The sequence below is a fragment of the Mauremys mutica genome, chromosome 3, assembly GCF_020497125.1.
Source record: "Mauremys mutica isolate MM-2020 ecotype Southern chromosome 3, ASM2049712v1, whole genome shotgun sequence".
Taxonomy (NCBI): domain Eukaryota; kingdom Metazoa; phylum Chordata; order Testudines; family Geoemydidae; genus Mauremys; species Mauremys mutica.
Window position 1 is genome coordinate 201,500,601 of NC_059074.1, and position 16,736 is coordinate 201,517,336.

The 16,736-nt window shown below is 41.3% G+C and overlaps 1 protein-coding gene across 1 annotated transcript in view; it reads right to left on the bottom strand.

Annotated features, from left to right (window-relative positions):
- The window catches only part of PLCB1 (phospholipase C beta 1), a 641,577-nt gene that overhangs the window by 101,081 nt on the left and 523,760 nt on the right, over positions 1 to 16,736 (bottom strand). Inside the window, exons 24-27 of the mRNA XM_045009836.1 lie at positions 13,622 to 13,754; positions 9,192 to 9,245; positions 7,746 to 7,965; positions 3,422 to 3,599 (exon numbers count right to left, since the gene is read on the bottom strand). Coding sequence (XP_044865771.1) covers positions 3,422 to 3,599; positions 7,746 to 7,965; positions 9,192 to 9,245; positions 13,622 to 13,754 — 585 coding nt within the window. The remainder of the gene's footprint in view (positions 1 to 3,421; positions 3,600 to 7,745; positions 7,966 to 9,191; positions 9,246 to 13,621; positions 13,755 to 16,736) is intronic.

The window sequence follows — 16,736 nt, forward strand, 5'->3', positions numbered from 1 at the left end:
AGGATTTGATGAGCAAGGAGACTGGGATGAGACACCTGAGGAGTGGAGACTGGGACAGGCTGGAGCAGCTGAGTCAGACAGGATCATGTGTGGAAAATAAAAACGCAGAAGAGTTTTTACTTTTCCCCCATAAGCACACTCCCTTCCAGAGCTCTGAATGGAACCCAAGATTCCTGAGTCTCACCGTTCCTCGTCTGTCAGCAAGTATCTGTGAAACCCATTCATGAAGGGTCCCATCACCTCTAGTGCTGCGCCGAACACAGCACGACAACCCACTCTGTTAGCTGAAGTGGCAGAAGTCTGTAGCATGGATCTAAAAGTTCCAAACCTGTTGCTGATCCATGTGGTGTCAATATGATGCCACATGATGGAATGTCTGCTTTTTCAGTTTGCTTTTTTAGAAAATTTGGGAAATTACACTAAAAAAAGCTACATTAAAAGAACATTATTAAAGTTGAAAAGTCAAGCACCCAAAAATTAGGAAATGCCAGAACTAAGGTTGCTCATCCCACCATAATTTGACTCCCTTTTACATATGCATTATGATACAGTCTAATTACACAGTTACATTCAATTTTTTTCCAGAGGGAAAAAAATCTATATGTATCTTCCTGAAAGGTATGAACATATCAACAAACTATAGCAAAAGCAGCAAAGAGTCCTGTGGCACCTTATAGATGAACAGACATATAGGAGCATGAGCTTTTGTGGGTGAATACCCACTTCGTCAGATGCATAAGACATCAGCAAAAGGATACATCAACATGAAAAGTTCCCACCTAAACTTCTATAAAAAATACACTGAAGACATTTTAAAAATGAAAACTACTGATATTACAGAAGGGTTGTTTACGTTGTTTTTTTAAACAGATGAATATTAAAAATTACAACACTATGTGTACTGTATAGAAGCAGTCAGATTCTGTTGGACTTGCACTTCAAAGAACCTTGCTGCATTCACTGGGGTTCCGGGGCAGCCACTCAGTGTTTTTAAGCACAAGTTTTTTCAAAAACTGTATTTTAAACAAGAGTCGGCATTACAAACGGTCCAAGGTCTACAGTGCAAAATACAAGCCAAGTCCTTGATCCAGCAATCCCAAAAAGTGGATCTCTGTGTGGACCCAATTGCAAGTTAGGGACTGAGGGTGAAATCCTGGCCTGGTTAAACACAATGGCCAAGCTCCCCTGGACTTATATGGGGACGAGATCTCTGCCCTAACTTTGATGATAAACTACAAAAGAGGCAGAGATGACAAGCGCACTCCTACCCTTTCTTGCTTTGCCAGTTAGTTTTTATTAGTTCTGTGTTCTTCAAAAATATATAAGTATTCAGTCACTCTATGAGACTTACGTATATAATACAAAAATAACTCAGTATATTAAATTATGTGGATTTTTTCACGTCATGCAGCATCATACATTTTTTTGCTTTTCATGACCTTTGATGTATGTCGGAGTACACAAAGCTTTTCAGGTAACAAGAGAACACGTAGCTCTTTGTGAAGAATTAACAGAAAGAGAATTTCTCAATTACCTTAAGGACAACATATTGCTTTGAGTGCTGGCAGAGAGCCAAGACAAAGGATTTTAAAAGTCTTTATCGCTAACATGTTATATCAAAGGGAAATTTTCTAACTGCAATTTTTTCTAAGCCTGAGCACTGTAGCTACTTGAGAAATGATATCAGAACAGTAACACTGGGTCATAGCTGGAATACATCTGAAGCCGTTCTTATGATGGGCTACATCACCTTGACGGTGAGCACTCGAGATAGGAAATTACAAAGTGTAACTGCAAAGACTACAACTTGCTGACTAGCTGCTAGCTGGAGCATAGAAGGAAGCTAGAAACACACAGTTTCTCAAAGAAACAAAGAGATGAAAACAAAGAAACAAAGGGATGAAACAGACAACTAAATAGGTCCTCTGTGTAAGATACCTAGATAGATCCCATCACTGTAGTATCTGATCAGCTCTCATCTTTAATGTATTTATCCTTGCAACAACCCTGTAGGTAGGGAAGTTCTATTATCTCCATTTTACAGATGGGGAACAAAGGCAAATAGAGGCTAAGTGACTTGCCCATGCTCATACAGTTAGCCTGTGGTAGAGCAGGGAACCCAACCTGGGTTTCCAGAGTCCCAGGTTAGGGACCTAAGCCTAACTGGACATTCCATCTCTCCTTCTTTTGCCTCGGTTTAACTTGTATGAGTCAGGATGTTCCACCCACTCCACAGACCTGCCAGAGCTTACTTCTATTCTCGTCTTGCTTACTGCTGATTAGTAAGATCATTGTGTGCCTTATCAAAATACCCTGTGAGGTTACAGTTTCCTTGGGGCTTCTCCATCTCTGGCCCAGTCCTTTCACTGATTATACAACCTGCAGCAGCAACTGTCAATCAACAAATAACTAAAACCTCCAAGAAAAAATATTTTCACCTATGTCACACCTTGTAAGCAGGATTTTCAATAATAGTAAATACCTAGCTCTTATATAGCACTTTTCATCCATATGTCTCAAAGCAGTTTACAAAGGAGGTGTGTATCATTGTTCTACTTTTACCATTGGGGAATCCGAGTGCTTTTGGTTGGTATAATTCTGCCCTTGTTGAAATCAGTGGGAATTTTACCATTGACTTCAACGGGAGTAGTGTAGACCAATGCTGAGTGCATTTGAAAATCTCACTTGGTATATTTATATAGCTCATAAAAATATTCTTGGAAGCCATGGAACTGCTTTGGCATTCCATTCTATATCTTCTGCTTGCTCTAAAAGTTTCACAGAAATCGATACACTTCCATGAAAAGTTTCAGTTTTGACAAACTGGCATTTGCTGTAAAAAATCCCTGACCAACTCTGTGTGTATGCAAGACTGTCAGTTTACAATCCGCCCCGAGCAAGAATCAGTGCACATCTGTACAGCTGCAGGAGTAGACCAGACTATCAGTCACAATTCCCTCCCTGATCGCTCCCTTGCTCCACAGTGGAAGCAGCAGGTTTACATTCCCTTCAGTGCTCACTCAGCTCTGCTGGCTGTAGTGCTCAAGTTGGTGAGGAGTGCCAGAGTTTGGCTTCACCCATTTCTGGGTGGTAGGAGGAGAAGCAGTGGTCTCATGGACGCTACTCTTTCCCACTTCTCTGTGATTCTGGTAGCCCAAGCAAGTGAGTAAGAGTCAGTCTTACATGTGGCGTTTGACTAGTTTATTTGTGTGGTTTCATGCCCAAGTCACCATCTATCATTGGCCACAGTTTTGTTTTCACTGAACACAGAATGCACACTGTGGACCTGGATAAATTAAGGCTCAGAACTGGAGTCCGGGAAGGGAAGTGCAGGACAAAATGCAACTGAATTAATAACAATACCTAACTTCCACTAATGACTGAGAACAAAGAAGCATAAGCTGTGAGTCTTTACACTTACCAGCTTAATATGTTCTCGCTTCTGATACTTTTCACTATAATACTGTTCCTGTCGGAGATTGAGCAGCTGCTGTTGTTGCTTTTCCTTCAGTTCTATTAACTTCTGGGTCATTTCTGAGTCAAGGGCAGCCAGTTCTTGTTCAATAGTTGAACTGTGATCCGGGCTGCCAGTTTCACATCTGCAAAGACATATGGAATACCGATAACTCATTCAATAGGCACAGTTAGTACAATTCCTATTTTTCTTTTTCTTTTCTTTTTTAGCAATTCTCTAAAGTAGTAGCTGTAGCCCATCAAGAATGCATAAGTCTCTCTGAGCTGTATATTCTTACTAGTGCAATTATACGATCTACCACACACTTAAAATGATAGGCTGGTTTCTCCACTGATTTGCATTTTCTATGCAAAATGAGTGTAAAACATGTAATGTTGTGCTGGTGGTGGCTATAGTGGTTTAAACTCAATTTGCACAAGGTGCATTGCAGTGCAGTGGAGAATCAGGATCAATATAAATAAGTAATAAACATAATCACCAACATTTTCCCGAACTGGGTGTAAGTTCACATTTATGCACCTAAATAAGTGGCTTGATTTTCAAAATAGCCCAGCCCTCAATGAGAATAATGGGAGCTCTTGGGTGGTGAGCCTTTTTGAAAATCAAGTCACCTATTTAGGTGCCTAAACAGGGATTTAGGAACCTAACCTGAGGCTTGCATTTGTAAAAAGCCTTGCCAGTGTTTGTTCAGGAGCTAGGAACATCCCTATATCTGCTAACTTACTCTCCTTTGGAAGTTATGTACGGTGAATGTGTGCGCATTTGTGTGGAAGTATTTAATGAACTGTAGAACTGTGGACTTCTGTGAAAAAGGAAACTAGCAGAGAAGTAGGAAACTGAGTAAGGCAGCACACAGAAGCAAAGGAAAAATTAAAAAAAGAATCTAAAACCCAAACTCCCTAAGAAGCACAATGAGATTTTGGTCTTGGGGAAGAAAGGTAAACGAACAAGGGAAGGGAAAGGGATTGATGAGGGAGCAGTGAATGGTGCATGTGAGAGTGAGATAAACAGTGCATAAAGTTAAAGGATTAAGGTAACATAATAACAATCTAAACAACAACAACAACAAAATTTAAACATGAAAGAATATACCCTGATCCATATTCCTAAGAGATTTCCATCCTGCATGTTGGCTTTGGACCATATAGCAGATTACAAATTTCTGCATAACACAGCTGACAAACAGCGCCAAAGAATTTTATTGACTCAAACTTTGGCTGTATTCTGTTTTCAGAATGTCAAATTCTACGTCACTTAAATATGGGGAGGCTGCTTTAGAAGTACAAAATTCCTATTAAATCGAATGAGGGTTCTGTCATTGGACAATCATAAATGGCCAAGTTGCCTTCTGGGAATGATTTGTGGGCTAATTTCCTGCCAGTTACAATCAGAAGTGTTGTTATGGAAGTCAGAGGCCAGAAATCACTCCTGGCTTTTTCCCTCTGCTTGTCTCCCAGAGATTTTTTTTTTAAATGTTCATGGTTTTCATATTTTAAAAGCTATGCTGAATTGCAAGTAGTCAATTTTATGAAATAATAAAAAGGACTTAGAATTAGGGTGACCAGACGTCCCGATTTTATCAGGACTGTCCCGATATTTGCTTGTTTGTCCCGCGTCCCGACCGATGTTCAGTCAGGACACTGGACGGACAAACAAACAATTTTGCCCTCTGCTCTGGCGCACAGGTGGAGCCCGGAGGGGCTCTCGCCCCCCCCACCCTGACCCCTCCTTCCCCCATTAGATCCCTCCCCAAATCCCTGCCCCCAGCCTTGCCCCCTCACTGCCCCATTGGATCCCGAGCTGGGCCTGGGGAGGAGACGCCCCCGTGCAGCAGCCTGGGCACACGGGCCATGGCCGGATGGGGCCAGGAGCGCTGCAGTGCTCCAGCCCTGCAGCCCGTGGGGCAGCGTGGTGGGTCCGGGGGCAGCGCGGCCCGGGGGCGTGGACTGCTGGAGACATGCGGCAGAGGGGGGCTGCGGGGGCGAGACTTGTCCCAGGTGGGGCGGCTGGCGGACAGGGGCAAGGAGCCGGTCGGGGTCCCCCGAACCCATAAACTTCCCCGTCACTGCCAGGAAGGAGCCGCTGGAGCACAGCCGAGCGGGAGAGGTGCGGGGCTCCCCACCGGCAGCGAGACGTGCCACATGTGCCTGGGGCGGGCTGGGGGGCAGGAGGCTCCGTGGGGAGGGCAGCGTGCGCTGCCGGGGTGCTGTGTGCGATCCCGTGACGCGGCCCCTGTGAAACTGCTGGGGTTTTTTTTTGTTTTTTGTTTTTTTTCCCCGCCACTTTTTTTTTTTTTTTTGCTCTCCCCCTCGTGTCCCGATATTTCATCCCTCTGATCTGGTCACCCTACTTAGAATGTAATGGTGTTTATTTGAATTAAATGAGTTGCAGAATGATGCTGTAATGTTTACTACATTTAAATAAATTATAATTAAATGAAAATGCTGTATAATTGGGATGAACAGAAATCTACCAAAAGCATCTCTGATTAAGCAGATTCAACCGTGGTATTATTAGCATCTAATCCTACATAAACTTAGGCACACGAGTAATTATATTTTGCGTAAGTGTTTATAGTTGTTGTTTTTAGGGGTCTTTATTGATATATAGTTCATTGCTACATGCCCAAAATGAGAGTATTTGAAAGATTTAGTGAGTCACAGTACACTTCCCACATCAAATTGACACAAATAACTACAGTGCCCGTACCCCTTTATTTTCTAAGAAACTAAAAAAAAAATAACTTTCACACAAACAAAAAAATACCGGGCAATGGAGGATTGAAAAGTAGACTGGGCGCAGAAAGGGTCTAGAGAATTCATATTTTGAAATTTATTCGATTACTTTCAGCTGTTAGTCAGTAAATCTATCAGGTGTTCAATTCAAGGAATAGGTCTAATTCTTAGTATTCTATTAACAATTCTTTCCAGGGTTCCAGTTTGGCGGCAGACACAAGTTAAGAATGGCCCTTCCTTGCCACAAATAATAAAACAGGACAAATTTTGATTTTCATCTCTAGGGTTGCACCTTTAGAATTCACACTGTGGGACCTAGAGCCATTTGTTTGCTCATGTTGGGCCAGATCATGGGTTGTCCTATTTGCATCTGCAGGGGAGTAAAGGGGCATAAGGTGGTCTCTTATCTCCCTCCCGTGGACTACATGCATGAGTTACAGTGTAAAGGAGAGAGAGCAGCATCCCTGGGGATACCCCTCCTCTTTTCCTGCAGAAAAGCAGGGAGGCACGGGAAACGTGCGGCACTTTGCAAAAGCACATCAGCCAGTACAACTGTTCCTGCTAGGAGAAGCAAGTCATCTGTGCCAGTAAAGAGCTGATGCAGATTACCTCCTGTCTGCAGCAAGGAGGGAATCAGGGATTGAATTGTGACTCTGTAGTTGTGAGTTGGTCCCTGGTCTGCTCATGCACCTAGGTGCAGCCTCTTACTCAGGGCATGTGGGAACTCCAGAATCAAGTGGGTGCAATTTGTAAAAGAATTAGGGTGACCATATTTCTGAAAGAGAGAACGGGACACTGCATACGGCTGGCCCAAGGGCCTCTCCTCCCCCTCCCCCTGCATGGGTGGGACCAAACCACTCGCCTGAGCCCTGCCTCCTCCTCCCTCTCCCCTCCCCCGAACAAGGTTATCACTGGTCATTAGTGCCCTGCCCGTCCCCCCCCCCCCCGGTTGCTCCCGCCTTGCCTCTCCCCCTGCACCGGGCTGGCCTCGCCCCTCGCCCCTCCGCATGTTCCTCCACACCGCACTTCTTTGACAAATGTTGGCCAGAGCAAAGGGGACAAATGCCCACTTTTGCCAGACAAAAAAAAGAATGGCTGGGGCAGGGCTTAAGAAAGGGGTTGTCCTGGGCAAAACAGTCACCCTAAAAAGAATGGATTATCAGAACAGCTGAATCTCATGAGAGTACCATACAGATGACAGTGGGGTTCTCAATACACAAGTAGTGTGTCCCCTGTTGTATAGGGAAGGTGATATACACAAGCAATCTACCATGTAAATTGGGACCGTCTTCTCTGGTTGCGAGTAGAGAACAAATGCATCACAAGGGGGGCGTCTATTCATTGTTGCAGGTCCCACCTTCATTTCAAGATCTCTGCCCTCATTCAATCTATGAATGTCATGGCCTTTGTTTTTCATCTGTACTCTTGTGCTATCTCCACATACTTGTTCTGTTATCAATTACGAGTAAATGGATAAAGATCTTTTGTATTAAAGGAGAGGACACTAACATACCTTCTCATACCAGTTAACATACCTTTTCTTACTTTCCCTTTTTGTGTTTTTTTCTAAGACTGCCCTACGACGCAGGTAGTCGTTCTGGATTTCGTTGTATTTTGCAGTGTGCTCTTTGATCAGATCAGTGGTTTTCTTGTGGTGTTTCTTTACAAGGTCCTTCATTTCTTTGTAGTGCTTCTTCTGAAGTTTAACAAATGACTTCTGTTGTTTTAGCTCCTCAATAGTCTGTGCTTCCACTTCTGCAACAATAATCACGGAAACTGTATCATTTTTCTCTGATTGAAATCCTTTTGGAAAAGAAGCCAAAGCTCTGGATGGGCCTCCAATTATGAAATTTGAAACAGTGCAAGCCACTGTATTTAACTGAAATCCAAAGATAACCTCAAATGCAGTTCTGTCCTAAGGTATGATGCAGTCCATGGGTAAATACTGTTACTTGTTCCTTTCCCACTCCCTTCTCTAGGCAACAATTTGCATAAGGACACATTTTCATACCAGTACACAAGCCTTTAGCTGTGCTACACTTTGACAAGTTACTTCTATTTTCAGTTGAATGTCCAGGAGGATTGCAAAACTAAAGCTTCATGGACCAAATTGAAAATATACCTCTTACTATAGCAGAATCAATGTAATCTTCAAAGAAGTTGAACTAAAGGGCTTCTGAGCTTTGGAAGTGGAGAATGGACTTGATGTCCTCAAGAAGCTAAGCCAGCAATGACATTCAACTAGGTACGATGAAATACAAGCAGTATATCTTATTATTAGGAGTTATGCCATTGACTTCAGGACTGGGCCCTACATTGCACTGATAGCTACACTATCACGGGTGCATCTCCAAAATCTCCAATAGTAAGAGCTCTAGCGTATGCAAGGCGCTGGCATTAAGCCATCTAAGTCTGCTCAGAGCCAGTCTAGGTGACATGGTGGTTAGAATACTGGTACCTTCTCTGCATTCAGACTCCGAATACAGACGCTCCCCGGGTTATGCAAACCCGACTTACGCAAATCCGGACTTACGGAAAAAGTTCCGTAAGTTCCGTAAGCTTTCTTTTTTTTTGTTTTTGTTTTGCGTAATTGTTGGGTATATGTTCCCGACTTACGGAAAATTTGACTTACGCAAGGTGTTCCGGAATAGAACGCTTGCATAAGTTGGGAAGTGTCTGAACTCCCACCATTACTAGCACGGGCGGTAGTGCAACAGAGGGAGATATTAAGAAAAAGCTCCCTGTAGGGACCCAATCCTACTCTCATTGTAGTGAATGGGGGGTTTGCCATTCAAGACGCAGGATTGTGTCCTAAGGGAACAAGTCCTGGTATGTACATTTGCCATAAAGTTCTTTCAGCAATAATCAGACAATGAAAAGTCTACACCAGGTAGACTATTTTATGAAATGTACGTATCCCTGGACAAAACCATAGTAATCATTCAGAGTATGCTACTGCATAACACCTGTATATTTATTACCTGTTAGGACACTCTGAATAAGATCTTCGGTTTTTGCAGGTGCTTTCACAGAACCTGGAAGTAAAAGATATTATTGATTTCAATTCTTTTTAAACAGAAGTCACATGTGTTGCCTGTAGAAAAATTATATATATTCTATATCATTATTGCAGATGACAGAGCATATACCGTTGTGTAAACATTCTGAATAATGTGAGGAAATATATTTTTAGGTACTTTTCACACTGCCCAAGAGTAGCAACATGGATGTGTATCCCAATTCATAGATTATGTATTAATTATATTGATTACTTAAGAATTCCAGTTATCACTTTGAGGGTTGACAGGTTCTTGTCCCAAGATCAGGCTCAGTATTAAAATTACTGTAGAGTTGGGAACCCTGATGTACACAGTTGCAACACTCACACTATAGGAAAACTTCTGTATTTATAATAGTTTATTAATACCTTTAGCAAAGTCACAAACACTCCAGCTCAGTAAGGTAGATGGAGATAGTACAGAATGTCCATCTGCACATCCATATACTCACACCATTCCTTACAGAACAACCTGAAATGTTAGCCATTATCTTCCTCATCACCATCACCTTCCTCATCACCAGTGGCCATCATCCTGGCATCTCCCAAGGACTACACCTCTCTCTCCTATTGCCCGCAGGCTGGGATGCAACTTGTATAATATGTTATGCTGACGCCACTATGCCTAATGCACATTCAGTAGGGGCTTCTCCCCTCTTCTTTATTTGTATTTCCTCATCATACAAATGTTGAGGTGCCCTTCTCCTATTGGTTAGGATACTAATGATCTCAATTTATTATCATATATGTCGATTCATTGACAGGGCATTCTTGTGGTCAGACATCTGCAGATGTTAGCTCATGTTCTTGTAGTTACGGTAAATTCTGAGACAATTTCCCCTTAAACACTTTATTCTCAGTTCCCCAAAACTTGGGGGTGACCATTGGGCCATTTATCTGTGTTCATAGGCCTCAAGCTTTATGCTAAGTGCTGAAGCTAATGGCGTACAGGGTACAGACCTGTAGGTTCCTTGCATTACTGCTGAATATAATAAATGTGGAATATAATGAAAGCAAGACAGTGAATATAATAAAGGCAAACTAGCCCTATTGTCTACAGAGGCAACACTTGTATCAACATCAAACAACACAACACAAAATAAAACACCCTAGCTGAGAGGGATGCCACTGAACTCAGTGGGACCAATCGTGTGAGTAAGGTAAACAGGATTTGACTCATGGTTAGTACAACACTGGTACTTTAAGTGAGAGTTCAAAAGTGCTTTAAAAGGGTCTGATTCAACTCCTGTGAAGTTTGTGGAAGTTGGATTGGGCCTGTGATGAACAATCAATAATTAAATTGGAAATAATGTGGTTTTAGAATTCTTTTAAAAATAGATATATCAATACAAACGTATACAGGCTTCCATTTTCAAAGAATGAATTTTAAGTGTACAGTAAAATGTAAATACATGCACAAATAACTGGACATATTTTTGTAAAAGCAATTTAAGAGTCTACCGCTCTTGGACATAAGGAACTGTTGTGCAAATGACCTTGCCCATAATGGAACACTCAGCTGCACAATTACAGAATACTTTGTCATTTTCAAAACTCAGGAAAAATGTCTATGCTTGCATCTGTGCCCCCTTCTTCATTAAAATACATGTCCTCTCCTATTTACATCTTCCTTTGTGTGGCCAAATTGCTTCTCAAGTATCATAGGCCCATAGCCAAACCAATAAAAGTGTAGATGTGGGTGTTGAGATGATGGGGCAATTGTTTTGGAGGACCTGAGACAGGAGTAAAAATGTACATTTCCCAGGATAATGTACATGGGGGGATTATTATTTATTTAGCATTAACATTGTGCTGTATTAATATATGAAAATGAAGACGGCCCTTAAGACATGGCAATTTAAGAGACAAGAGGCATGTAAATATTCAATAACAGAAGATTGGTCACCCTGGGACATCCAGAGGTTGGGATAACAAACTCACTTCTGGAAGAAGTGAGATTTTAGAAAGCATATGAAGCAAGGGACTTGTGTACTTTACTGTAAGACTAGGAGACGTTCAAAACATACTGCTATTATACTTATCAACATAGGGGTAGGTATCAAAAAAATGCTCAGTACACAGTATTGAGGTCTGATTTTCTACACAGCTCAACTCCATTTAGGCACCTCATGAAGTGGCTAGATTCTTCAGACGTGGTTAGTATTCCATGGCATCCATTGTTCTCAAGATCTCACTTCACTGGCACAATAGGAAGTGTTGGGCACTGCTGAAAACCTGGCCCATTCAAGTTTAAGTGCTGCACAGTACTTACGATTCACAAGAAAATACCAAAGTAATGTTCATACTGGATTCTGCTCACTGCCTCTCCAAAGTTCAAGGATTTCTTGTCTATGGCTGTGGGTTTTTTTTATTATTATTATTTTATTAGAGCTGTCAATTAATCACAGTTAACACATACGATTAATTCAAAAAAATTAATTGCGATGAATTGCACTGTTAAACAATTGAATACCAATTGAAATTTATTAAATATTTGTGGATATTTTTCTACATTTTCAAATATATTGATTTCTATTACAACACAGAATACAAAGTGTACAGTGCTCACTTTATATTATTTTTGATTACAAATATTTGCACTGTAAAAATGATAAACAAAAGAAATAGTATTTTTCAATTCACTCCATAGAAGTACTGTAGTGCAATCTCTTTATCATGAAAGTGTAACGTACAAATGTAGATTATTTTTGTTACATAACTGCACTCAAAAACAAAACAATGTACAACTTTACAGTGTACAAGTCCACTCAGTCCTACTTCTTGTTCAGCCAATCGATAAGACAAACAAACTTGTTTACATTTGTGGGCGATAATGCTACCCACTTCTTATTTACAATGTCACCTGAAAGTGAGAACAGGTGTTCACATGGCATTTTTGTAGCTGGTGGTGCAAGGTATTTACATTCCAGATATGCTAAAAATTTGTATACCCCTTCATGCTTCGGCCAACATTCCAGAGGACATGCTTCAATGCTGCTGATGGACGTTAAAAAATAATGTGTTAATTAAATTAGTGACTGAACTCCTTGGGGAAAATTGTATATCTCCTGTTCTATTTTACCTGCATTCTGCTATATATTTCATGTTTTAGCAGTCTTGGATGATGGCCCAGCACATGTTTGTTTTAAGAACACTTTCACTGCAAATTTGACAAAATTCAAAGAGGTTACCAATGTGAAATTTCTAAAGACAGCCCCAGAATTCGACCTAAGATTTTAAGAAACCAAAGTGACTTCCAAAATCTGAGAGGGACGAGGTGTGGAGCATGCTTTCAGAAGTCTTAAAGGAGCAACACTCTGATGTGGAAACTAGAGAACCCAAACCACCAAAAAAGAAAATGAACCTTCTGCTGATGGCATCTGACTCAGATGATGAAAATGAACATGCGTTGGTCCACATTGCTCTGGATAGCTATCGAGCAGAACCCATCATCAGAATGGACGCATGTCCTCTGGAATGGTGGCTGAAGCATGAAGGGACCTATGAATCTTTAGTGCATCTGGCATGTAAATATCTTGTGACACTGGCTACAACAGTGCCATGAGAACACCTGTTCTCACTTTCAGGTGACAGTGTGACAAGAAGCGGGCAGCATTATCTCCTGCAGATGTAAACAAACTTGGTTGTCTAAGTGATTGGCTGAACAAGAAATAGGACTGAGTAGACTTGTAGGCTCTAAAGTTTCACATTGTTTTATTTTTGAATGGAGTTATTTTTGTACATAATTCTACATTTGTAAGTTCAACTTTCATGATAAAGAGATTGCACTACAGTACTTGTATGAGGTGAACTGAAAAATACTATTTCTTTTGTTTTTTACAGTACAAGTATTTGTAATAAAAATAAATATAAAGTGAGCACTGTACACTTTGTATTCTGTGTTGTAATTGAAATTAACATATTTGAAAATGTAGAAAAAATCTAAAAATATTTAAATGGTATTTTAATATTGTTAACAGCGCAATTAATCACACAATTAATCACAATTAATTTTTTTAATTACACGATTAATCATGATTAATTTTTAATCGCTTGACCGCCTTATATTTTATTATTTCTGTCTTCAACTCTTGTATAATCATGACCTGTTTCACTCCAATGGTGACTGCTTTTCAGGCATAAGTGGATAGGTATCCTTCTGGAAGAAAGAGGCTATTACTAATGCTGTGAAATAAATAATAATATGTGTTACAACACAGGACAATTTTCCCCTACTCATTTTATATAGCTTTTTTTTTAAATGCCAAGCACACAGAGAAAATGTTATTCAGCCATGTCTTGGTTTTGTTTTTTAAATAATTAATGTAGGAAAAATGTGTTTAAGTCTTTTACCCGGGGCTGGTTGACTATGGACAACCTGAGTTGCTGGCTTCGTTGTCAGAGACGTGGAGTGATTTAGTCCATTTTCCGCTGGTGTTGGTCTGGGCTCATTATTAGCTTCTGATGGTGCATCCCCCTGATCAACCTAAAGATACAGAATATTTTACATACTTTTCCAAATAGGTATATACATAATAAATACAAGCAGGGGGAAGGGGAAGGAGTTATTTATTTCCAGTCCAACCTTCATGCCTCTTCTGATCCTGACATTTCATACAGGTTTTAAATACACTGCTCTAAAAGAAAAATCTGGATTTAGTAGCTTCAGCTTTCCATTGTATTACAGTTCATTTTTGCAGATTAACTTTCAGAAATACAGCACATATCTTGCTGAACTATTACTCTGAGTGTACTTTTGTCTTGTATAACCTCAGAATTTTTTTTTAACAGGATATAATTCAGCTGGGTAGTTTTCAGCCACAAAACAGACAGGTAATTTACTCATTTATAATATGGATTAGTTAGCAATATCAGAGGTGAAACTACAGGGAATCAGCATTGTGCTGCATCATAAAACCCTTCTAGAACGAAGTGGAAGGTAGCAGGAAAATACAATTCAGATCCCTATTATGAACAAAATATGTGTATGGAACTGCTGCTAAATTTCATAGCTAATTTTACTAGATACACATGACAGTGTAATTATTCACCAGCTCTCAAGACACGCACACATACTTCTTATCCCCAGGATATAATATTCTCATAATTACACTCAACAGAGAGCATATCAACAGTACCTCCATCCTGCTGAACTCTACATAAATGTGTCTCTGGTGTCCAACTCATCTAAGCATTTTCCAAAGCCTTTTCCTCCTTGCCAGTTCTCTTATGAACACCTTACAGTTACTCTTGTGGATGTCAGGTTTACAAACACATACAAGCACTCCGTGCTCAGGGAGGAGGGACTCACAGCTCTGGTAAGCTATTTGGATTTTCAGACGGCCAAAAAGAGTCTGAAGACCCGGTTGCCATGGCACCAGCTGAATACAGTCCTGGCTTGTTCCTCAGGCTGCTTCTGTTTCACTCTTTGAGGATAATCAAATTACAAGCAGAAGCAGGAGACAGCTCTCAGAATCTCCGTCTGCCACTCTATCAAGGGGCAACACAGGTTCTGGTATAATTGTTTTACGCTAATTACACAGCCAGTTTACTGAAACCTGTCTCAACAGTCATATAACTTAACACTTTGTGTACTGTGAAGGGATCTCTGTCTCAACATCTTAATTCTAACACAGCTATACAATGGGATACAAGGATACCACCGCCATTGTGTCTATCAGGAGATTCAATCTATTCCAACCACTTCATTTATCTCATGCATAAGCAAAACATGATCTGAACAGTGATGTGCGTGTCCACTTTCATTCTAGAATGATCCTGTTTTTGGCAGAAGTCTTGGCTGGTTTTATTTTTTTTTTCTTCTTTAAAGGAAGTCACGTTCAATAGTTTAATAAAAAGTGCTCTGCTAGTGAGAACTTGCACTGCATGAATGATTAATAAAAATAAAGCTAGACTTACAAGCTTGCATCCCAGCTTGCAAATTCATGCATGGAAAGTAAGGAGCCAATTTTTTGTGTGCAAGTGCACATTTTCTTTTTTGCCACCAGGTTGATATATGCTAATAAAATTCATGTAGCACTGCACCTTGTTTTCAAACGATTACAGACTGTTCAGTTTTGGGTACCAGAGACATTTGTTTCCAGAAACTAAATCGCAAACGTGAGACAAGTTCAGGAAGTGAACAAAGAGCCCTTTTTTATGTAACAAGCAATTGAATCTTGTTATAAAGCACTTTCTCTTCTCCTAATTCATGACCACCCACAATTCTTAAGTGAATGTGATTTTCCCTTAATGGAGAATATCACAGGCTATCTTTCTTAATACATTATGCATTCCACCCTCATATTTTACAGTTTTAGTAGTGAGGTATAAAAGGAACATTAGTTTACAGGGGATCGGCAACCTTTTGGAAGTGGTGTGCCGAGTCTTCATTTATTCACTCTAATTTAAGGTTTCATGTGCCAGTAATACATTTTAATGCTTTTAGAAGGTCTCTTTCTATAAGTCTATAATATATAACTAAACTACTGTTGTATGTAAAGTAAATAAGGTTTTTTAAATGTTTACGAAGCTTCATTTAAAATTAAATTAAAATGCAGAGCCCCCCAGACCGGTGGCCAGGACCCGGGTAGCGTGAGTGCTACTGAAAATCAGCTAGCATGCCGCCTTCAGAACATGTGCCATAGGTTGCCTACCCCTGGTTTACACCCTATGCTTTGTCATGTCTTTAGTAAAAGACTGTGCTTACTCAGCAAAGGTTAGTGTTCAGCCGGGAAGAGCAGTCTTAGCCCTGGTCTACACACAGCCCCGGGGTCGAACTAGGGTACGCGAATTCAGCTACGTGAATAACGTAGCTGAATTCGAACTACCCTAGTTCGAATGACTTACCCGTCCAGACGCCGCGGAAGCGAACTCCGCGGCTCCAAGGTCGACTCCACCAACTCCTCCTGCCGCGGTGGAGTACCGGAGTCGACCGCGGTGCTTCCGGAGTTCGAACTATCGCGTCTAGATCAGATGCGATAGTTCGAACTCCGAGAAGTCGAACTCGCCGCGTCGACCCGCGCGGTAAGTATAAACGTACCCTTATATAGATAGATGCATAGGATTCGATTCTGTTCTACTATACACCAAAAAGTGGCACTGTAGCTACCTTCCACTGTAACCACACCTGATGTAAGGAGGAGGGGGGATCATCTCAGAAGATCTACTATGCCTGACCTGATTCTTTCTTGTAAAAGGGACTTTATGCCAGCAGCATATGTAAGGGCAGGACCTCTTGTGCTCTGACTTATGCAGGGCCGCCCAGAGGATTCCGGGGGCCCGGGGTCTTCAGCGGCGGGGGGCCCTTCCATTCCGGTTCCCGCCGCCGAAGTGCCCCGAAGACCCGCGGCGGGCCCCCTCCCCGCCGCCAAATTACCGCCGAAGATGGAGCGGGACCCGCCGCCAAAGCGCAGCCTGGTCTTCGGTGGTAATTCGGTGGAGGGGGGCCCCCGCCGCGGGTCTTCGG